The sequence below is a fragment of the Lagopus muta genome, chromosome 1 (genome assembly GCF_023343835.1).
Source record: "Lagopus muta isolate bLagMut1 chromosome 1, bLagMut1 primary, whole genome shotgun sequence".
NCBI lineage: Eukaryota > Metazoa > Chordata > Aves > Galliformes > Phasianidae > Lagopus > Lagopus muta.
Window position 1 is genome coordinate 66,131,391 of NC_064433.1, and position 24,795 is coordinate 66,156,185.

The 24,795-nt window shown below is 38.6% G+C and overlaps 1 protein-coding gene across 1 annotated transcript; it reads left to right on the forward strand.

The window, feature by feature from the left end:
* The first annotated feature begins 16,467 nt into the window (after window positions 1-16,467).
* LOC125685979 (sulfotransferase 6B1-like) lies at window positions 16,468-22,152 on the forward strand. Its single transcript, XM_048929526.1, has 6 exons — window positions 16,468-16,612; window positions 17,465-17,649; window positions 17,882-18,008; window positions 20,494-20,588; window positions 20,762-20,948; window positions 22,034-22,152. Exons 1-6 carry the CDS (start codon window positions 16,468-16,470, stop codon window positions 22,150-22,152), a joined length of 858 nt encoding a protein of 285 aa, XP_048785483.1.
* Window positions 22,153-24,795: the final 2,643 nt, after the last annotated feature.

Below are 24,795 nucleotides of genomic sequence, written 5' to 3' on the forward strand. Positions count from 1 at the left end.
ATGTGCAGTGCAGAACGCATATGGACAAGAGGACAAATAGCAGGACTATCTTTTGGGTTACTGAAGACTGAGCCATGCAAGGCAACATAAACATGACAAGCAGTTAAAAGCAGTTTCAGGCTCCTTTTTTTTTTCTACTTTCTCTTCTCTCCACTTGATTATTTTGTTAGAATCTTAATCTGTGTTACCGGATCAATACTACATCTAGTTCAAACACACACAGCCTTCTGTCTACAGGAGTTGGAAACAGGGAAGGGAGCTAGAACTGCAAAGCTCTCTCACATGGATGCCATCAAACAAGATTCTACCTCTGAAATAAAATGCTCAAATTCAACTTTATTGGTATGTGAAAAAATGTAATAATTTGCTATTAACTCACTGCTCTGAGGAGAATAATATTTGATCCTTCAGTGATGTCTTTTGACACCAGATCGCAAAGGAGGTCATCATCAATATCCCTGTTTCACCTCTGCTGCATGAACAGGAACAAGGCCATTGTCAACACACAATTGCTGAATTAAGAACTGAAATGAGAGTCCTGAAAATTTGTGCAGTAAACAACCCACTGCCTGCAATATGTTGTCAAAATGAAATTTAATATTATTTTGCTTAGAAATCACGCAGAAGAGAAATTGAATAAATTCTTTCAATGCTCAGTGGATTTTCTGCTAAAATCTTAAGTGTCTCTGGGTACCATTTCTTTCTTTGAAGAAGAAAGACAGAAATGAAATAGAAATATTTTCAGTGTCTCCAGCACTTGCTGGATGCCCCACAGTACAAGCAGTGAGGTTCACTGTCTCTTCAGTTATCTGCGATGAGGGCAGCCACGGAGTTTTCCTAAGGGGAGAACACTCAGAAAATCATTAAGCTTTGTTGTCAGGAGCAGCCATGGCAAGACAATATGTTTGCAACAGCCAAACCTCACTGTTTCTGCTGGTGGGCTCTAGTGAGAGAAACTTGTTATTCACTCTCCTGAGCTGAGTTGTGCTTTCTGAAAGAGGTGTTTCTCAGAGGCATATAGCTTGGGAAAGAATAACGCCATGCAGATCACTGGGCAATCAGCAGCATATTATATGTCTGTTTATGATTGTGGATGCCAGATGGAATAATTTAAGTGACCTGATCCTTATTTGCTCTTCCTTTGTCAGTAGTATCAATCAGTGGCATTAGTCCAGTGTACATTTGTGAGAAGGAACCTTTGTACAAGGACAGGAATAAAATTGGGCATTCAGAAAGATATGAGATAACAAAATCCATCTCACCTGATGAAAATATGTGTTAGAATTCATGATATGTCACTAACCCATTAGGCAGTTGTTCCTCAAAGTTACTCTAGGCTCTTCTCTTGGTCTCTTTGTTGTGACAGCGTGGGCCAGGTGATAAACCTGAAAGCCTGCATATATTGGAAAGGGAAGGTCTGCTGTGAATTAAGTGCAGTATTGAGACACATAGAGAAACAGGCAGCACCCAGCTGTCCTAGGATGCATGGAGCCTGCATGCCTCTTTGTCTGCTGAGATGGATCCTGGGGGTGAATGCACTATGAACAGATGTGATAAGAAGGTTCCTGGGGGGAAGGCTGCCAGTGAAAAGGTGATTTATCCTCTTTCTGGAGAGGATACCCTGGGTGGAGGGAGACCACAGTTAAGAAATAAAAGCTTTGGGGAATACATTGCATGGATCAGAGCAAACCTGCTATACATGTTAGTAGTGCCAAGGATAGAAAGAAGCATTGACAAAAATAAAGAGGGGTCTGCTAGAGTAAGAATTATGTTTAACCAAAGAGGAGGAGTAAAGACTGTATAGGGAGAAATATAATGTCAGCACTCAAAGATCCGAGGCAGTCTGTAGCTTAGTTCAGCTTGCCAGAATTCCTCATTCAAATAGCAGATGGAGCAAAAATAAGTTTGTCCTGTCCCTCAAATACGTGAACCAAAAAATGGTAACTGTAAACAAAGAGTTTACAGCCTTTGTCTGAAACAGGCTGTGGGGGTTGTCATACAGAGCTGAAATATATTTTTCTCCCTCTACAATTTGCTTTGAAAACTGTAATACTCTCTCAAATTAAAATATTGAGTTTCTGTACAGCCATGGGAAGAATGTAGTGTTTATGCCTCTGGGGGTCCTGAAGAAAAATTGCTTGGGTAGGCTTTACATTATTTCGCAGTAGCTGGGGCTGATGTAATTATATTGACACAACAAAAGTCACAAGTATATTGATTTTGGAGTAACTTCTTCCAACTTATTTTATATTTTTTTGTGTTGGCTTTTTCCTCCAGACCCTATGTTCTGTTGTATATACCTCTAGGTTTTTGAGAGCAGCTTCAGAGTCCACCCTGGAAGTTAGCTCAGAGTAAGCTTTGGAGCTATAAATTCTCAGCCTGTGTGAGCTAACATTTGCTTATCAAAATAGGCAAGGCTGAATCAGGCTCCAAATAAACACCACAAGTGATGGGCCTCCTTTCAATGCTACATCAGGCCATCAAGCCCAGTGTCCTAACTTCCACCTTGATTCAGACATCAGAGTGGAAGGAGTTCAGACAGCATCACATCTACAGATTGATTCCTTAACAGGAAACTGAATCTTCCCAAAGAACTAGTTCATCACCTCTGACACCTTCTCTTTGCTACTAGTCCATACCACTGCAGACAAACTACAGCTGAAGTTCTGAAGCAGGTTACTGGCTGAAACAAACACAGTAGACGTATGTTTTCCCTTGAGTAAGGTAACACATACAGACCACTGCAGGGTACCTCAGTGATCACTTCTGCACACCTGATTCTGAAGTGCTGGTGCATGCACAACTTGAAGTTGTTGAAGATTTTGGATACTTTTAAAGATGTCTTTGTTCAAAAGAATCTGTTATGGGCATAGATAATTCATCTTGATATGCTTTAGATGCATACAAAATTATTCACAAGATTCTTGTTCTCCTTCAACAACCTTTGGGATGTAACATCCTGCTAACATTATTAACAGCTTCACTAACATAAGCATAACTCTACATTACAGGGTTATTTATTTTACTGGCCTTAAAATCAGTTCCTCTCATAGTCCTATTCCTGTAGGCATGAGTAATCAGCCACTCTGAATGTCTGCCTACAGCCTTGGGACTGCTGGCTTCATCATGTGCTCACACTGTAAAATTCTACAGTCTTTAAGAGTTCCCTCTATACACATTCTTATTTTAGGGTCATTGATATTTCAGTCTACATGGCAATGATCATTTAAAAGAATTTATATAATCCATTGGTGTTATCAGTACTTCTTAGCTACAGCAGTTTCACTAAGGCATTATTAAAATTGCTTTACTACTCTGCATAATGTACAGCCAAGCTTCTGACGTGGCTGATAAAGGTAAAAGCTCCTTTTAAAGCATCACCTGCTTTTCTGCAGATGCTGGCTGGCTTTTCTGTTGCAGTGCTTCTGCATCCATCCACCCACTCACACTGGAGAAGTAAGCTCACACAGCTAGGTCAAGTCTTGTGTTTCTACCCTTCTTTCACATCAACCATTTTGGATGGCCTCTTTTTGCTTACATATTTTTGAATATTTTATTCTACTTTCCATTTTTTCATATCACGCTTCCTTTTTTTTTTTTTCTTTTTTTTTTTTTTCTTTCTCCCTCTTCTGTGCAACTATCCTAACTACTCCTATAGTAATCTGGTTCAGAGACTGTATTTTCCCAACTGTTGGCTGTTTTTGTAACTGTGATATTTGTTTTTTAGGACGGCATCTTCAGTGTTCTCTCATACAGGCAAGATATTTCTTCTGCACAAGGTAAAATAAAGGTTTCAAGGAGCAGTTGAAAATGCAGCAGTGAGACGTGAGCAAGCGGGTAAGATTTCCTGTTCATGAATCAATATTTTTTTGTACTATTTACTTCACCCTGTACCCAGTCTACCCAGAATAGGCATATATGTATATTTTCTCTGGGTTCATGATCTACTAGATGTAAATCATTAAGATATTATCCCAATGCAGGAAACTCTCTACAGTGTTTTGGCAGAAAAAATATTGCCAGAGAATGGTATTGTTCTCTACTTCCAGGGGCTACATGGAAATTGTAAGCTGATGATACTGTTTTGATGAATATTGAAATCTATTAACCCCTCCCTGGAACATACATTTTCATTTTCTTTTGACAAGCTTCAGTAGCTAGGTCATTTGTTGTTGATGGCAATACCTACTCAGACGAGTAAAGCCCCCAGATCCTTGATCTATGTAGCCATAATCTTGGTTAGAATTTCACAGTCAATGTTAGAGACTGATGTCTCTAATGTTAGTATCCTGAAGAAAACGGTCCAAGGTCTGCCAGAGTCAAACTCACTGTCAGCTTGGTTTGGCTGGTTTCGATCAGTATCTGTGACACACAGATGAGCTGCCTGAACAGTATCGAACAGTATACGAAGAGTCGAGAAACCCTTTTAGCTGCCCTGAGGGCACTAGAAGGAATTACAAAACACAACAGCAAGAGGTAGGGGGGCAGAGTCTGTTCTCCACCTGCTGGGGTATTTCCTCTGTTGACACTGTGACACTGTGACTGTGACACTGAGAAATTGTCTTTACTGTGGAATACCATCTCTGATTTCTTTCCAGTCCCTTCACAAGGCTGAGCAACCACACTGTCACTGCAGGTACTTACTTCTCTGTCAGTGTGTCTCAAAAAGAAAGCCATTCCACTTCAGAGAACTGGTACAGTCGGTAACTCAGAGGGGATAAAGAGGTCTTGTCATAATGATCAATCTTTGAGAAAACCACTTGGGCTTGCTGAACTGATGTGTAAATGAATCCCACACTTTTTCTTGATAGTGAATATCTGAAAATGAGGAGATTATGAAATGAACAGATTATGGAATCAATATCTTTCTCCCCAAAACTACTACAGTGATAGAATCCCAAAATGTGAAAAACGCAGACCAAGTTACATTTTTGCCAGAAATATAAATACTCCTATCTTCAGAAAGTATGTATTGGTGTTGTTTTATTTACTGCAGTTGTTTTGACAGCTCTGGAGATGGACCCCTATTTATAATTTGGACTTCACTATATTTTAAAATGGATAAAAATCTTAGCGTGCTTTAGTTCCTGTGACTATAGAAACAGCTAAATATCCCATATTGTTCTTTTAATTCCTCTCTACGTCACCACCACAGTCAGCGTGAAATTTTACATAATGTGCAGCCATCTGAAACAGCTGTATAAATAGAGATTTTAACTGCTACAGGGATAACTCCTCCCTGTTGTAATTCCTTGGCATGCAGTGACTTATTCCCACTGGAAAGAATAATAACACAGCTGACTTTCGTGCGCACATGTGCTCCATCTACTTATAAAGCTGATGTTTCAATTAGAAATTTCTAGCAGGTCAACCAAACAGAAGTACATGAAAACAGACAGAGTAAATTATCTACATGGTTAGATCCAGCTGTTGGAGCTCCCCTCGAGGGGCTTAGCTGCATGTATTTCAGTAAAGTTAATGGGAACCATATATTTGTCTTCCCTCATATCGTTGACATTGCACCCCCTATGGTTAAAGCTGAGCAATTCTCAGAATTTTTGCTTTCGTGGCATCTTGCAAACCCTCTGAGCATGCTGCCTGCCATAGGCAATCTTCCTGCCTACCACTGCTGGCTCTCCTTTTTCCAAATACATCTCCTCACTCCTCTGTCAGGTTTACATTCATGTATCACAGCTGCACATAGCAGCTCCAATTGCAGTTGGAATCCTACGGTGTTACCCACTGTACACATTATGAAGATAGTAACTTCAGAAAGCACTGTGTCAGTAGACAGAGCAGAGAGGCAGAGAGTGATGGTAAAAAAAAAATAAAGACTTAGCACTCTTTAGTGTAATCTATCTGTCTGATTAGGCTCTTTCTTCTTCTTAATTGTAGTTAACCCCAGACATTCACCTTTCCCAGATGTTTCTGTTATGTTTCCATGCTTTTTTATTCTCTTTTCACACAGCACTGTGTGAAAAACACACTGTTGTTTCACTGTTCACTGTTACACACTGGCAGTAACACTTTCATCCAGCCACTTTTTTAATCTCTATCCTCTTTATGGCCAACATACATTAAACTTCACCTCTCATGCGAAGGTGACCTTGGCAAAATGTCTGTTTGACAAATAAATGTCCTAAAACATGGCTGTTGGTGCATTCTGATTGCTGTAATTGTTCCATGCTTGTCCCATCGGTTCTGTTTTGGCTGGAGAAGGTGATGGAGCATTGTGATACATAGAGGTGAATGCTGATACAGACAGAGCTAAGCTGCTAAACAGGCAGCTAGAGAATGTCATTTCCACATCATCTGACTAAATTATATTTATGGCTTGGACTGAATTCTTTTATAGAGTGCACATGTTTAATCAAACCTTCATTAATAGCCTCCTGGCATCTTTAATAGGTAACACCCTGGGGAATGGAGACTTGTACCTGAAATTTTACTGTTGTTTATTCATGGAATACAGACCCTCCGGGAATACCCACCTGCTTATTCATTGAATCCCTCTCTCTCAATGGAAATTTTTCTGCCAAAGTCTGTTAATAGGCTGAAGGTTGAGGAGATTTAGTCTGGGAACACTGGAAAAGCCAAAGTAGAGATGCTAATTCTTGAGCAAAAACTCCAACTAGTAAAAAAAACCAACAACAACACCTACTAGGACTGAATAGCTTAGAGCATTTGTAATGGCTCTGTACATCCAATGGTTCACATCTCAACCAATGGCTCAAACCCAGCGCAGGTTACAAGCAAGGGAAGCTCCATCCTTCACTTGAATTCAGTCAGTGCCTAAATAAATGCTGTCCCCTCCTGAGGGCTGCTGTTACAAAATTCCACCTGCTGAGGACACCTGGGCATTTAGTACTCTAAGCACTTTTAATGTTCCTTTCTAAAATCCACTGTGGAAATTGTGTCTGTGATTTTTCTTGAATTAGCTCACTATGCCCTAATTTTCCTAAATTAAGGAAGCTTGTGCACCCTGTAAAAATACCTTGCGCCCTCAGAAATGTGTGAAATAGTAGCAGCAGGATTATCAATCCATAGAAAAACATTCATGAATCTCTGTGGGAGCAGAGTCAAGCTCCACAAGGACAAATAAACAACTTTGGTACAGACAGTACACATTATTGGGCATTTTTTTACTGGCTTGAGTGCGACTCCTAATAGTCTCACTACTTGCCCAGCGCTTGATTAAGTTCACTTTGTTTAATCACTGGTAGATAAAAAACCTCGTATATCTACCTTCAGGTTTTGGCAGAGATTAATTAGATAATGAACCAGATTCCTAAGGTATTAGGATACCTTAATTCCTCCCTGAGCTACAAAGTGCTTTGCATACCATTTGTCCTAAGTAGTGTGAGTACATACGTGTCACAGCTGGGGACACTGTTATGCAAAGTGATCAGACAGAACTTCTGGAGGTGGCAAGCAGTCTACAGAAGCAGACACTTCCCAGTGTAAATGCTACAGACTCATAGAATCATAGAATGGTTTGGGTTGGAAGAGATCTTTAAGATCATCAAGTTCCAACCCCCCTGCTGTAGGCAGGGATACCTCCTACTAGAGCAGGTTGCTCAAAGTCTCGTCTAGCCTGGCCTTGAGTGCTTCCAGGGAGGGGGCATCCACAACCTCTCTGGGCAACCTGTTCCAGTGTCCTAATATGTTCTCAGAATGTCTACTTAACATGGAGAACTGGACCAGTTTGTGTGTTGCTGAACAAAGTTCACTTTGCTCAGAGTCCATGTGAATAGAAAATAGCCTTTGGAAGAGATCTTTGCATAGGAAATCGGTCTACTACAGTGAATCAGTAAGCTTTTAAAACATTTTGTTATATTTCAGAGAAGCAAGAAAACAAACAATGTTCCCCCCAGATAAACCAACAGAATAAGTCTAAATTAATAGCAGAATAACTTCCCAGAGCAAGGAATCTGTAATTCTGAGTATGAACATGCTGTGGTGCCTTTTACCGCGTTATACACTAACATAGACACTTGCATTTTTACTTTCCAAGATTCAGCAGCATTTTCTTTATTACTTTTATGTTCCAAATACAGTCACTTGCCCAAACATGAAAACTTGTTCTCTTAGCCTTCTATAAGTCCTGACTAGGACAATTACCCTAAGCCTACACTGTTGTGTGACTTCACTTTTAAGAAGACTAATCCAAGCCTACCAGATTCTGAATCTAGAAGCATTTATAGCTGTCAAATCTAATGAAACTCAAGTGATTGATCTTCTAGGTAGCAGTTGCAGCATCCTCCAGAAACTACTTTAATATGAGACCTGTGGCAAATCCATAGAAATAGGGTTGTTTAGATGCTCATTTGACTTCCTTTTTTTCTCTGGTTCATTTAGATACAATGGGCCATAAGAGGATAAGAGGGTTGTAGAAGCAGATGTGAGTGGAGAGTTTGTCCCACTAGGTGTAACAGCATTCAGAAGGAGCTGGAATGGACATTCAGAGAATATTATGTACTTCTGGGATTTTGTGTACATACCACCCACAAGTTGCAAATACGTTTCTGACAGCATTTTGGTTCTTTCTTGCACGCATTACTGATGCTGCAAATTATTTTATTGTTAGTAGATTATGGATTTGATGCTCCTGTAACTGCTGAAGAGATCACTAGTAAGAATATTATTTTTCTTGTTGCATGGCTGCTCTCTGTTTTGATTTATTAATATGTCCAGTATAGCAAATCATTTGTAATACTGCAAATTAATTTAAGATTCTGCTGTGGTTTGGTTTGATTGTCTACTGGTTATGTCAGAATTTAGGTGATACATTTCAAATTATCAGCCCAAATTGCAGGGTTAGTTTCTGCATGAGAAACAAATCTAAAAATATCTTGTTTCTTTCAAGAACAAAGCCATCCTGCCTGTGATGCTGTAACACCCAAACTACACGTGAACGATATTCACTTGAACGTGATAGGAAGAAATGGGAAAAAAACAATGCCACAAGCAGTCTTTATCAGCATTATGAAAGAGAAGTGCTGTCAAGTACAGATGCTTTCAACTATGGGAAATTTAAAGGACTTTATAAAGAATAAAAATAGCACCTTCTATTGGCAAAGGGTTGAAGAGAAGAGTAGCAGAGGATTGTAAGGACTGCAGGTAACCGGAGACAGAAAGTAGAAGTGAAGAGGTACAAGTGAGGTTAATGCAGAGGTAAAAGTGAAGGAAAGATGCTGGTGGGTCTGGAAGGGGGATCTGGTATGAGCTGAGGGTCTCAGGTGGAAGAAAGAGACTGGAAATTTCTCTCCCAGTGGAGCCGTGGCTAATCTATTCTCTTGTCCTGCTCTTCAGAAATCTAGCTAGAAAGGAGAGACCGATTCTCTTACATTGCTGACAGCATGCATGCTGATGTAGAGAAGAACACACAGCCTGAGTGTGGGAAATTGGCCTCGAGTCTGAGGAAATCCATCCCCTACCCTGAACCCACTCATACATAAGTTAGAGCATGGCCTTAACCTCAGTCTTGAGCACCTAGACCTCCATGTAAGCTATCGTTTTCTTGAATACCTGAGTTTTGCACCTCTCATTTCCTCTCTCAAGAGAGAGTACAGGCTCTTTTATCTTTCAGAGGTGTTGAGTGAAGGCAGAGAGATGATGTCAGCAGAAGGAGAGACGAAACTGCAGGTAAGGGCCTGATTTGATGTTCTCTAATAAACTGCTGGCTGTGATGTGCCAATAGAGAAGCAAAAAGCGTCAGTACAAATCAGATTTCTCACTGTCTTTGTGGCACAGTTAGATCGATAGCGCACATCCACAAGGGAGTGGTGAGAGAAGGGCTGGAAAGGAAAGTAGGAGGAAAGGAGTACATGCTGAGAGGACATCAGAGTAGAAGAAGAAATTCCAGCCTCTCCATTAGCTACCAGAATGCCTGCTGATACGTCTGACAAGATCTGAGAGCACTGACCAAAGTTGTACCTACAGAAAATAATAGCACATTTTGCTCTAATTTTATGAATTTTACAATGAACAAATTCAATACTTATGTTATTACCTAAAATCAGGATCTTTGCATTGTAGAGGTCAAAACTGAAAGTGACTAGGAAGAGCATACAAGCACTGCTGTTTACCACCCTGTAATTTATGTATTTATAAAAGAAGGGATCTTTGCTAGACTAAGTTCTGTTTGTTGCTAGTCAGTAAAAATTTGCCTTAATAGTAAAACTGGCTGCTGTTCAGCAAGTGAATAAATAAATACCATAAATCTGATCTGCAGTTATTTAGAAAATAATTCACATCAATCAAAATGTTATCTACTCATTTAAAAACAGCCTGTGGCTTACTGCTTAGCACAAAAATACATCTCTAGACTTGTGCTTCAAGAATAATAAGCATTAATTCTGCATTAAAATGCTTCCTCTTGGCTGACTTCATTGTTTTTCTATTACACCTCTTTTTCATGTTTTACCAAAAGAGCAACAGAAGTAATGGAAAAAACGTTTGAAGATTTTGATATATATACATCAAATGAAAGTGATGCAGTCGTTGCTTATTGTGGTGTCTGACAACAATGGCAGAACATTGATGGCAAATCTTTCACTAAGCAGGATAAATAACTTTACAAGCCTAAAGAAAATGAATGGGCCTAACAAGTTTGTAAGATGTTAGCACAAATCATAAACAGGCATTTGAAGATCTATCTGCTATTATGAATAAAAAAAAGTCCAGATTACATTTACATGTATTCATTTCACATATTCATACACTCATTTTCACATTTTAAACCCATATCTTCCATATGTGTGACTTCTGCATTCACATTTAAAGAGGCCGTACACATAAATATTTCATTTTTGTATTCTTGCAGCTTGTTATATGAAGTGTTTTTATTTCCATGCTGCACAGTAATTTCTTTTTCATCAGCCAGACCTCAAAATGAAAAAGCCAGATTCATTAATTCATGCATAAACATGCTGTTCCCATTCAAATCAGTATTGCATTGCATGTTCTGAATCTTCCATTTTCTGCACAAGTAAAACAGGAAGAAACATTTTTAAAATAAATATATGGATTTGAGCCAAAGACTAGCTATTCTTGAAACCTTGGAGAAATCTGAGTCTGGATATTGATATTTGCATTTACTGTCTTTATTTTATTTTTCATAAAAGATCATGTTGGAAAAGTGACTGCAATTGATTGTGCAGAAGGGATCTCTGCATTCTTTTTCTTCCAATAACTTTTCTTTTTAACCCTCATCCAGCTCCCTTCTCTTCTTTTTGTACAATAATAACAGGATAGTACAAGTATGAGAAATAATGATCTGTAAATGCAGGAAATTGAGGGCAATTTTGTGGAAAGCAGCTGGAATTCAAGATCTGTAATGCTGGCATTAATTTGCTCAAATTTATGTTTAACCTGTTGATCTTCAAAAACATTTTCTTTTCTTAAGAGAAAATAAAATTGCTCATGATGTTATTACTAAGCTGACAGGATAAGAGAATTTTGAAAAAGTAGGATGATTACAGCTCACTTGAAGAAATTACACAGTTAATAAAGATGCTATTGTTGTGAATAGAAGTTACTGAAGCTGGCTATGACTTGATAAGATGTGAAACCTATTAAGTCAAATTGAATTTTAAAAATGAACTAATAAATCACCTCACAGTACACCTTAATCACATTAACTGATATCTTTTGGCAAGGTGACTCAGAAAACAGAGTCAGTGTGAAATATTAAGCCTAGAGACCTGAATGATATTTAGGAGATCTTAATGTGGATCCACAAATTAAAAATTTGGTGCAAATGTTAGCCTAGCAGTCTCTAGAAGTTGTCAGTTTCATTTGTTTGGATCAGATTCTGATTTTCTATCCAGGTAAAAAGGGGAAAATGCTTTATTTCAGTTAGATCATAGCTTTTCTGATATAGTTAGTAGTAATATAAGATTATTCAACTTTATTCTAGAAGTTAAAAGACTTCAGAGATCAGAAAATTTTTAACTGAGTGTGGTAAGGTTCTGGTATAGGCTGCCTGGAGAAATTGCGGTCGCCCCAGTACTGGAGGTGAGACTGGATGGAGCCCTGGGCAACCTGATCTAGTGCATGATTTAGTGGTTGGCAACCCTGCCCACAGTGGAGGATTTGGTACTGGATGATCTTTGAGATACCTTCCAACTCAAGCCATTCTATGGTTCTGTGACAGTCCTCTCAGCCATGACATTTACCTACAAGACCTGCCCCTCTCCAAAGAGCACAGCTCTGCAATATTATGATTAGCTGTATCAGCTGGCACAAAATATACTTGGGCAATGATGTGTTGTGAAAAGGATCTAATAAGGTCATGGAAGTTTATAATCTGACCTGCTGTAAAAGAATATGACTCTGCACATTGACCCTCTTCATACTATACCTAAACGTGGATGTAATCGTTACAGATAGCAAGCTTTTGAAATCAGAGCTGTGAAATCATAGTATGTTTCTAGCACTGATCCACAGAGAAGTGAAGAGAGGTCTTTTCAGCCCACATAGAAGAGTCCAGGAACTGCAAGAAAGCATACTGAGCAGAAGATCTGCATTTGGAAATCCAAAGTAATGAAATGTCTGTGGATGAAGTAGTTTTGACTAAGTCACATCACCTGACAGCTGGGAACAACTCAAAGTGCATTGATTTCCAAAGTCTCTTCTGCCTCTCCATTCATTCATCAAAATGACAATATTGTATTGCATGGCTTTAGGTCAGGTAACCAACACAATTGATTTCACCTGCGTATTTTTGACAACATCACTTATTTCCCTCAGTACTACCACCTGAGATGTATTTGAAGGGGATCGATGTTGTGACTAGCCTCAGCAGAGAGATCTGAAATTAAAGGAGACGAAAATGCTGCTGCTTTTTATCAAACTGGAAAGGGAATGGTGAGCTTGATGTGAAGGTGACAAGGTAGAAGCAGCTCAATTTTTGTGTTGTTCAAGAAAATGGAATGAAGTCACTCACCAGAACAAGGATACAGATGGCATAAAGTAAGTCTGATACAGAGGCAGAAGCAGCCCAGGAGTGCAGTGTTCACCTACCAAGCCGTATTTTCCTCAAACTCCAGATTCAAGACTGCTATAAAGAAAGCAGGTCTCTGTGAAACCCTGCTGATAAAATGTGTGCTCCATCTTCATCAACAGCAGTGCCAAAGAACAGGACAAAAACAATGCTCAGTTAAGAGAAGTTACTCAGAGTCTGTGGAGTTTATGCAACAGACACAGGAAGTTTTTAGTACTAGCTTGCCATGCCTTGTTCATCTGGCTCCAAACGTGTCAGCTGTAGTCTATATTTTGTGTTTTAATACAGACTAAAGAGACAGTGAAAGCTGGAGGGAGAACTTGGTTTCATATTTATCAAACCCACTCTCTCTTTCTGTTGCATTAACATAAAAAGCAGAAGTTTGCGTGCAATCCTGCAAAGTGCTGAGTACTCTCTTTTTGAGAGTACTCTTCCCAGAATAGGCCTTATTTTTAAGCATAGGCAAGATTTGTTGAGGAGCACTGATTTCCCCATGGATTTTCATGGATTTTAAAAACAGAAGCTAGTATAAGAAACAATTTAGATGAAGTAAAAGAATTGGAATTTGCCATGCTACTGTATTGCTTCTGTTCTACACCTTGGTCATTTCCTTTACAAATGATTAATTAGGCTCCAAGTGATTAGATTAGGCAAATGTGCTGACTCAGAGCTTAATAAAAATATATGAAGAAATTAAAGGGAAAAGACATAGTAAATAAGTAATATATTTTACAGTGAGCTTATTTTTGCTAGGTCAAGGCAATAAGTCTCTTAACCTACACTAACTGCATGTGAAGTATGACTGCAAAATAACCTTGGAAATTTTTCAGAAGTTCAGACTAATGCACAGAAACAGGATTCATTATGCCTCCAAAATTATTTTGTGCACTGAATTACCCACAGTGAAATCTGTTGATAGAAAATGTATTTTCAAGATTTAGACCATAAAGTGCGAACTAGGAGTAACTTAGGTCTTCAGATCAAGAAACAAGGAAAAAACATTGAGCTTGTCACCACTGAGAGATCCTTCAAATTCTATCTAAGTATCAATGTCCATGTGTTTCTCATGCCTTTCATTTTTCCAGTAGAAAGGGCTGGGACATTATGCAGTGGCCCATCTTCCTCAGAAATATGAATACATATTCAAAGCACCTAGCTAGAGATGTCCCAACAACCAATTCATTAATTACCTCCTGAAAGGTTTCCCTGTCTCTCTTCTCATCCCTAGTGGTAGGGCACACATCTCCAGAGCATAACTGACATGATTCTGACCCATGTCTGGCCGTGCAGGATTGGCTTTATTGATGATACAAAGCATGTTTTATAGGCTGTACCTGTTTAAGACCAGTTTATTGGCAAAACAGGTGAGAATATATAGGTTTCTTGACTTGCTGACTTATCTTTGACTGGTAGGCTGGCAATACTGCCAAGAAAAAGAAAAGGAAAAAGAAAAAGGAATCATTCATATTCTGTTTTTTTGGTGGTTGTTTTTTTTTTTTTTTTTCCCCTGGACATTTAATTAGAAAGAAGCATGTGCGGAATTTGGTAACATTCCTTACACCTTGTCTGTAATTTCAATGGGTCAAGTGTTCCTTGGAAGGCCATGCCCATCATCTCCACTTCATCCTCGGTACATATGGCAGTAAGCAGCAATGATTAAACCTAAACAGTTATTTATCACAAAACAAGGATCAAGAAATTTCTGAAGGTTTGGTTTGTTGTTTAAGAAAAAAAAAAGACCAAGATTTACATGCAGGTTCTCAAATTCAGTTAAATACATTGAAGGACCTCAGCAGAATATCTTGTAGGAGATTTTCAATGGGAATAGTGAAGTCACAGAATGGTTGATGAAAATAACATAAAGATGATTGAGGGGCAGTTTACAACTGTCTTTCTTATTCCAGGAAATTTTTGAGACTTAGGGAAAAACAAACTACAAAACCACAAAAAGAAATCCAGAAAATTGAAGACTGTAGGTGCTGGCATCACACCAGGAAAGATTAATGTATGGCAGTGAAAGTGAAATTTGAAATATTAAACACCCTAAGATACATTTATTCAGATTTGAGCCATTTATTTTCATGTGATTCATTCACATTTCTTAAGGTAATTTGGACAAACATGGAGCTTTCAGGTGGAAAAACACTCATGATGATTTCTACAGACTCAAACTTTAAAAAAAAAATACAGTTCATAATGGGCAGTGAATTGAGAACTATATCTTTCTTGCAAGTGCCTTTATTTTGATGAATCTGCATTTTCTGTGGAAAGATTTAAAAAACTTCACCCATTCCTAGTCATAAAACATACAAGATAAAAACCCACTCCTCTTACAGATATGACAGCTCAGAAAATGATTGTGACTCAGGATTACCTCTGTTTTTAAGGTCAGGCTGAAATTCTGAAATGCTCAGAAAATTAGTTCCTTGACATCTCTGAAGCATATGGAATCAACTTACAGTTTTGAAAATACAGGCCACCGCATACATGATAAAATGAGAACCCAAAGTATTTCATTCACATAAAGCAAGACACTGCTTCCAATACAGTACATAGGTTACCTCCTATTTATTTCCATGGACACTACAATGAAGAGCACAATAACACTATTTGATACAGCAAATTCTCAGCTACAGAACACTATTTTGCAGCACTGTCATCACCAATAGCTATACATTTTTGCCAGTGATGAATAAAGGCCTGCATGCTGCATTCATAAAAACCGGCACCAGCGGCAGTTACCCACTACTGCTGTCACCACTGCTGAAATGCACCACCCACCTCGTCACTGCACTCACATCCCCTGGTTGGTCTCCTAAACGTTCAGCAAGTGTCAATGAATGGCAATACGTGGCACTTTTTTTCTCATGGAAGAATTCAGTGACAACTTTCTGCTTCATACGGGCTTCCATGTCAGACACCATTTTGTCAGACTGCCCCCCTGCTACCATTTGTCACACAGCAACAAAATGTAAAGAGATATTGGTGAGGAGGTTCAGCCTGGAATGCTATTGCACCAACATCCACTCCTGATGTTGTGGGATATCAAAAGACAGGAGGCATTACTTTCTGAGCAGCCCTTATATAAGTTGTTGAATCATACTGATCCTATTTTATGACAACATGAAATGATCAGTCTGACATTTTCCCCAGTTAATATAATTTCACTATCACTCCTTTTCCTTCTCTGGAAAGCTAATAAATGACGACACGCATTTTTGATGACACTGCATTTCTGTTATTTATCAAATGACCTCTAATATTTCAGTTGCCTTTATCAGTTAACTTGAAAAATCAATATCTGTGAGAGATTTCAATATGCACAGCAAACTATATAAGCATGAGGTCTGTATTGCCGGCCTCAATTTGTTACTTCAAACCATCTGACCTAGAGGTTACTCTTAAACCCTCTCGTCATTTCACTGCTATCTGATTTGCAGGAATCATAGGCTTAAGCAAACATGTCCAACCTCAGTGAGGCAGAACTCATTCACAAGTTTAAGGGGATTTCCTTTACCTCCAGGTCTTCTCCAGAGCTTTTAAATTCCTTGGATGCTTTTGATGCTAGAGAAGATGATGTCCTTTTGGTTTCCTACCCCAAATCTGGTAAGTTCTAATTCTATATGTTAACTCCAAGATGTGTCTATAGTTCGTTTCATGTTCTCTCTAAACTTACTTGTGAAATGTCTGTAAAAATAAACAAATAGGCAAGGATGTTTGAATATGTGTGTATGTTATTCTCTCAGTCAGTATTGAAATAACAAAACAAATTAAAAAACAAACAAAAACAACAAACTAAAGCAAGTGCAACAAAAAAAACCCACTATTTGTTTAAATGTTGGTTCTGTAATACAGAATATTGTCAGATGTTTTATGTGTTCAGAAGCAAACAAATATTTGTTTATTGTAAGTAAAATCTATACTCAAAGAATTTTCCTGAGGCCTTTATGCATTTAATTATGAGCAAGAGAAGAGGTGTATTAAGTGATTTTTATGGCTTTTGACTGTAGATACTTCTTCCTTCTCTCCCCAGTTCTCTCACAGACAGAAACTCATACCAGGGTGGAAGCTCAATTAGTTATCTTCCCAGTAGCCACAGTTACCATAATGAATCCTTCCCTCCATCCCTAAAAGACAGATTATTTAAAAATAAACAACAGAAATAATATAATCACCTCAGCTAACAAGGAGTCTGAATTTTATTCCATTTATCTAATGAGTTTGTTTGGATACAAACATCAGTGCTTTTCAGAGAGTTTGTAATTCAGCCACAACAATTTTTCCAGTATTTATGGATCTAGAGCCAACAGAGTACTCAATTACACAGTTTCTTGAATATTGGGGTTTAGCAAACTGTTCTCACACACAGACTGCATGTTCCATATATTTTCTCATTAAAAAATCTTCCTTCCTTTCTCTTCTTCTTTCTTTTTTTTCCTTAAAACTAATTTCCTGAAGGCACTCACTGGCTTGCAGGAGTCATAACAAAGCTTTACAATACTCCCATTACATTAACAACTCCCATTGAACTTGGAGACATGTCCAAACTGGAGGAACTGAATCAACTGTCGTCAAAGAGAATCATTCCAACACACTTAGACTACAACATGTTGCCTCAACATTTTAAGAATAAAAAATGCAAGGTAAGTCAAAAAGTTACAAAAGCTGTAAGATATATTAAATGTCTGTTAGGCATCTATTCTGTCTTGTTGATCCTTAGACACTTTAAAATGACTTAGAGTTTCCAGAGGTGGTTTTCTGTGTACATGAGAGGCTCATAAAAATCAGCTCTGAGCCTCAGATTTTATGTTAGAAGTTCTAAGTTTCAGGATTATCCAAATCCAACAGTAATAACCATTTTGTCTTCATTTACAGATGATCTATATCAGCAGAAATCCAAAAGATACTGCAGTGTCCATGTATCATTACTACCGAGAGAATCCAAACCTTCCCACTGTAGATACCTGGACTGCTTTCCTTGACTTGTTCTTAAAAGGAGATGGTAAGGATAGGTGTTCCGTTTTCTTCCTTCAGCTCATATTACTATTATTAATATTCTATTATTATTCTAAACAGAAACAGTTAAGAAATATTAATTTTGTGAAACTCCTTGCTGAACTCCTAATTCACACATCTTCAGATTTATTATTTTTCCACGATAAATTATAATGCTAAACAATGAGCAAGTAATAGGAAAATGTCTTCAGCCTTTCAAGGATGTATTTTGACAGGTGGCTGCAGACTGGTGGGGTAGACATTGTTTGAAGATGCCAAGAGGGCAATATATGGCTTAGTGTCCTGCAGAAGGGCAGGTGGCACACATATGAAGGTTGTCTCCAAGGCTGCTCGGAGAGCCTAAGTTTACAGGCTTAGTGCCTTCATCTTGAAAGTGGTCTTGCGTGACCCTTCAAAGGGAGTCTAGACGCTTTCATATGCACCTCTGAACGCACTCTGCCTGATATGTTGTCTTAGTCCTGGAGTCCAAAGACCAAGGACATGAGTGAGATTTGTGTGAGTGGCAGAAGTGGTAAGGAAACTGACAACAGGACTATATTCTGGTTATCCACTCCCACTTTTAGTGTTTTATTACTCCTTTGAGAACATGTGTTCCTACCCACAGTGATGATAACAGCAACAATGATAGACGAGCTTGAAAAATATCAAAGCAAACTGCCAGGGCAGTCCTTGTCAGCTTATATCAAGGCTCCAGAAGTCAGTCTGTATTTTCTACTGATTCGTGGATCCTGTGTTCCTTGTTCAGAGCAGCCCTAAGACACATGCTTCGGTGATGTGCAGGATCTTTGCTTGTTTAGTAACACCCTTGAACATCAATTAGTTAAAAAAAGAAGAGGATAGTACAAAATTTTAAAAGCATCTCCCATTTGTCTGTGAATTAATAGTCTTCTGCTGTTTTCAGTGTGGTTATGCATGGTACAAAAAGATAACTGTGTTGGTTACAACATAGATTTACGTAAGAGGTGATACTGGGAGAGAGGTTGTGTTTTTTGCTCTTAATTGAAACATACAAAGATTGTGTTGCTTGGCTCGGATCCTGCAGTATACTTGCAGAGTTAAGAGAGAACAGAGTTAAGTTGAGAACAATGGTGAGGACACCCAGAGAAAAGGGATGTTGTCTCCAAAACTGTTTGCTGTACCCCCAAAGTCAAAAGGGTCTCTGAGTTTCAGGTATTGGAGGCAGGATGGCTCACCCCTATAGCATGAACCCACAGAGTAATATCACAAGAATATTCCACAAGAACATCAAGAACAGCAGAGACAATAGAGACAGTAGTGGTCTTATAACCTAAGAGCTTACAGGACCTAAAAGTCATCGTTCCTTTTTTTTTTTTTTTTTTTTTTAAATAGGCAATCTTAGTTTCTTTGGACATTTGTCCTAATAAATAGGTTATCACCCTGATAGAAACAGGAAAGAAAAGCAGCAGATATACCCCAAATCTATGTGTAGACTCTTTGACTCTGGAAGCCTGCCCATTTCTTAGGACTGGGCACTTGCACAGATGTGGGTTAAGGGGAAGCAGGTGCATTTGTTGAACACAATCCCAGTGGGCTTTAGCAGGCTTTAATTGCACACTGTGGTGCACTGGTGCTCTGCAATTAGACGGTTTTCTGGCTACAGGCTGAAGCATTCAGCAAAATACCTAATGCGTCTCAAGGTTTGCAAACAAAATGATGTCCTTTACGATACTTAAATATTTTACTTTTATGGTAAAGTATCAAGCAAGGTCACAGTTCACTACTGCTCTGTCCATGAAGTGCTCATTATCCTGGAGGAGGCTTTCAGCTCATTCGTCAATGCAGTCAGCCTTGTCTTTGAACCAGAAGAGTCAGAATTGCTTTTGTAAAAATAAAGCTGAAATTTAGCTGTCTTCCTATTATTCAGTAAAGGGAGCATTCAGACAAAGCAAGTACTGTGCATCAATTATAAAGCTATGAGTTACCTGTGTGGTTGGTTGACTGATGTATTTTTATAATAAATATTTTTTCTATCAATTCTTCCTTGACTTTTGAAAATATACATATTTCTTCTTTGCTAGAGCAATAGTGTGCTCCATTTAAGAGACAAAATGTCGTACTTACAACACATTCATTTCCTAGTTTATTTTCCTAGGTTTTTATTATTATTATTTTGACCATGGATCTACAGATATACTTGCTGAGATGCTCAGATCTTCTTGTGCCCATACAATTGCCTTCACTACAGGCCTGTCCCTAGATTTGGATTTATTTCTACTGTGGCACTATGTTCCATAATAATCTGTCACTTTGATATTAAAAAAAAAAAAAATCAAACAGGAATGGTAATTTCTTTGGGCTGTAAATTTGAATCACTTCACAAAAAAGAATTTAATCAGATTTAGAGGAACATAGGGTACATACCAAGAAGGAAGCATTCCCTTAAAAATTTGTGAGATACGGAATTATTTATTAATCAAGCATACATGAATCTCTATGGGTTTTCTTTTCAGTTGTCTGTGGATCCTGGTTTGACCATTTCCTAAGTTGGGAAGAACATAAAAATGACAAAAATATACTGTTTTTGTTCTATGAAGACATGAAAAAGGTAAATATGCACTCTGTTCCTGTTTTAGAATGAATTGTTGATAAATAGAAATAATCAAAATATCAAGGAGGAAATTCTAATGAAAATAATAATTTCCATGTCAAAGGAAAGTCTAATTATCACCTCAGAAATATGTAACCTTTATTCTTCACTTTATTCTTCCTGTATCTCAGAATCTCCCAAAGATTGTGAAGGAAATCAGCATATTCCTGGGTATAAGCATCAGTGATGAAGATATCCAAGATATCTGCAAGAAATCATCCTTCTCAGAGATGAAAAAGGACACAGAAAAAGAAAACAGTGACCCCAGTCACACCGTCTGTGCCCTGACATCCAACAGGAAGCTAATTTTCCGAAAAGGTAAGTTTACTGTCCTGACTTTATACAGAATCATCAACTGGCACCTATCCTACAGAAGCCTAGATAGATTTGAAGACATTTAGAGTCACTCCCAGGAAACAGCAATTGGATTCTCCAATTCGAAGCCTTTTGAAAAAACGTTCACGAAGATCTTCAGTTGAAAATGCATGCTTATGCTGGAGAAACATAGCATATGTTCTTATGAGGGGTTCTGAAGAGTTTGCTCTATATGAGCTTTGGAGCTTAAAGGGAAGCTCACTGAACATTACTCTTTATCTGCATTTTTGTATCTAAAGTTTACCCTCAGTCTCTCACAAGCCTCTATGTGTCTCCTCTCAAATTACCAGTCAAGGTCACTTGGTCTGCTAGAATGGAAAAGGTGCATTTCTTAGGAAGGAGTCTGCTGGCAGCCTTTATCCTCTGTACTCCCTGTTATCTTACTGAAATGTTCCCCCCAAAAAGAAACATGCTGACAATGACAACAAAAGAATGAATGACTCAAATCATCCTGTGACCTCACAGATCACCTTAAGCTCTTGGCCAAACTGAGATCTGCAGTAAAACCTTCAGCAGTTCGCAGCTCATATGTGACTTAAAAAACATGCAGAGGAACTGTTTTCTTGCTACTGGGGGTTTTATATGCTGACAAGGATGAGAATGAATTTCAGCTAGCAACTATTTGCCTCTACTAAAGAAGTCCAGATAGAGATTTTTAACAGCAAACATCTAAGATGAGGCAAGATGCCTCTGCTGAGATGAGCAAGAGCTCTATTTCCATCCTGAAAACCTGTTACTCTTCATTGTTTCTCTTAGTATTGCTGGCACTGCCAGGTGACACGTTATGAGAAACAAGCCTTAGGGCTTAATATGGATGATGATTCAGCTTCTCCCATCAAAGTCTCACCAAATCAATAAAATAATTACTCATAATCATGACCTATCATGACATATCACAGAGACTATGGTTGATAATACAATAACAATTTGTGCCAAGTGCAGCATTAATAAAACTGGTCTGCCTTTGATTTGTTTCATTGCTATATATTGCCAGATTCACTGTTCTTTTACTGTCTCTGCTCCTCCAGGTACTGTTGGTGACTGGAAGAACCATTTCACTCCAAAACAGAACTTACAGTTTGATGAAGTATTCAGTGAGAAAATGAAACTCAGCAAAATGGCAAAACACCTCACCTATGAATTCTAAATTCATAGAAGAACAATACTTAACCAAAAATGCAGATAGAGAAATTTTGGGAAAATCTGGATGAGAGCTAAAAGAAGTTCAAAGAAAAACAGCTGCTCTTGGAACTGATTCCATGAAGGTGGAAGAAGCACTGACCACGTTCATTTACCTTGTTTACATACATTTATCTCACCTATCAGCCTTACTTTTCACATAGTCAAACGATAGAAATGTGAAGAAGGCTTGTAAAATAGAGATTTGGGGACAGGAAAATTCTGGCACAATGCTGGAACTGAACTCAATCAGAGGACATATCTACATGGTTTTATAGCCAGGTGTCAGACCCATTTTTTTTTTACAACTAGATCTACTTCAACATTTATTTATTTTTTGCTCTAGGTGTATACAAATGGACTTCTTGGATCAGGTTTAAAAATTTTACCTAAATATTAAGAAAAAAAATCCTGTAATAATCTGTATGTCTAAAAACACATCATAAAAAAATGACTATTTAACCCTAGACTGAACCCCTTTCTCATCTACTGTGATTTGGAAAGTGCCTATTTTATCAGACTTTGTTACTGATGCTAGAACTGAAAAATGTAGCAGTACATTTGAAGATTTGCAGTTAAGTTTGTGTATAAAATTTTGGTTTGTTTTGTTTGATTTGCTTGTTGTTTTTTGTAACAGTATGTGCTTCTCTGTTGTAACTTATTTCTCTGTTAGATATTGTATAATATCTGTATTTTAAATGAAACTAATATAAATCCATGCAGATTTCAGCACTGTATGTTTTTTCACTCAGCTTTCTTCCTGAAAAATGCCTATTTCCAGTGTTTTGATGAAACCATTTTATTTCACAGCCCTTGTTCAGTAGAATACAGTAGTTTCACTGTGGCAAACAGAGCAGAATATGGAGTCACTTTAAAGCAAACAAGACATGTTTACCCAGCCCCGATAAGACAGGTATTTTAAGAATCAGCTGTCTGTGTTCACATCTAAGGACTGTTCTGGGAACAGCGTGAAGACATTTCTTCTAATTTACTGAGTGATGTGGTTTCTGTCTGCACCTTCAATTTGCTTTGCAGGCTAACGTTAAGTACTCTGCTCCCTCTCTGCTCCCTAACCAGCTCTCACCAACTACATAATTCCCAGCAAAAACTGTCTGAAAAGAAACTCGTGCAGACAAGCACTGTTACTTTGCTCCGATTCCTCTGTGCTTTCCTTTGGATGAGCTGTTTCTGAAAAGTTGTGGTAAGACCTTATTAACAGTGAACAATTCACGCTTTCTCTAGACACACAGCTCTTTCAATTCACACCTTGTTCGCAGAAGGTAACATCAATACTGACTGGTGTGCATCTGCATGAATGATACAGGTAGTTACATGCTGAGGACATAAGTGAGAGGTAAGCCTATTTAGCAACACTCCATTTCCATATATGAGTTCAACCCAATTCAAGGCAGATGATGCTCTGAGCTCTGTTTTATGCTAACCACACATTTGGAAACCAGAAGCTTGTTTGTGCTGCTTTGCTTCTCTGATACTAAAATCTCTCTCTTTTTAAAATGTCATGAACAATTATTATCCTTGGATGCCTTTCAGGTGTCCTTCTTCCACTATTAATAAATGGAAAGAGATCAGCTAATGTAGATGTGTTTATTAACTGAGTATGGCAATGATTCTAAAGGTCACACAGCATTTGAGGAAAGAGAATAACAATGTTGGTAGGACTTCTGAGACAAAGACAAAGGCCCACAGAAGCCTTTCCCCCATCTGAATTCAAGATCTACTTGAAAAGGAGAAATAAAGAAATCCAAACATCAACTCACACAGTTAACTGAAGGGAAGGAAAGCAACAGAGAAGTGAAGGAAGGCTTTTGATTTGGGCTGGCAGAATGAGGCAGTAGGAGGCACACTGATTTATACAGCTTTACATAGCATCCATGTACGTGCTCACAATATCTTACTGTCCAGAAAGGGACAGAGTGGACATGACATCTGGATTAGAGAGAGGGCTAAAGCATACAGCCCTGAACTGGCTGAAGGGATACCATTATCACAGAATCACAGAATCACAGAATTGTAGGGGTTGGAAGGGACCTCCAGAGATCATCGAGTCCAACCCCCTGCCAAAGCAGGTTCCCTACAGTAGGTCACACAGGTAGGCATCCAGGTGGGTCTTGAACATCTCCAGAGAAGGAGACTCCACCATCTCCCTGGGCAGCCTGTTCCAGTGCTCCGTCACCTTACTGTAAAGAAGTTCTTGCGCACATTTGTGCTGAACTTCCTATGCTGCACTTTCTGGTTGTTCCCCCTTGTCCTGCCTCCACGCATTGCTGAAAACAGTCTGGCCTCACCACTCTGCCCCCCACACCTTAGATATTTATAGACCTGGATCAGGTCCCCTCTCAGTCTTCTTTTCTCAAGGCTGAACAGACCCATTTCACTTACCCTTTCATCATAGGAGAGATGCTCCAGCCCTTTCACCATCTTTGTGGCCCTCCACTGGACTCTTTCCAAGAGATCCCTGTCTTTTTGGTATGGAGAGCCCAGAACTGGACACAGTACTCCAGATGAGGCCTTACCAGGGCAGAGTAGAGGGGGAGGATCACCTCCCTCGACCTGCTGGCCACGCTCTTTTTAATGCATCCCAGGATGCCAT

Excerpts from the sequence above, each read along its gene's own strand:
- LOC125685979 (XM_048929526.1), top strand. The coding sequence starts at position 16,468 with ATGTCCAACCTCAGTGAGGCAGAACTCATTCACAAGTTTAAGGGGATT. Across the intron at positions 18,009-20,493 it reads CTTGTTCTTAAAAGGAGATG|TTGTCTGTGGATCCTGGTTT; the intron begins GTAAGGATAGGT and ends TTTTCTTTTCAG. Across the intron at positions 20,589-20,761 it reads TCTATGAAGACATGAAAAAG|AATCTCCCAAAGATTGTGAA; the intron begins GTAAATATGCAC and ends CCTGTATCTCAG.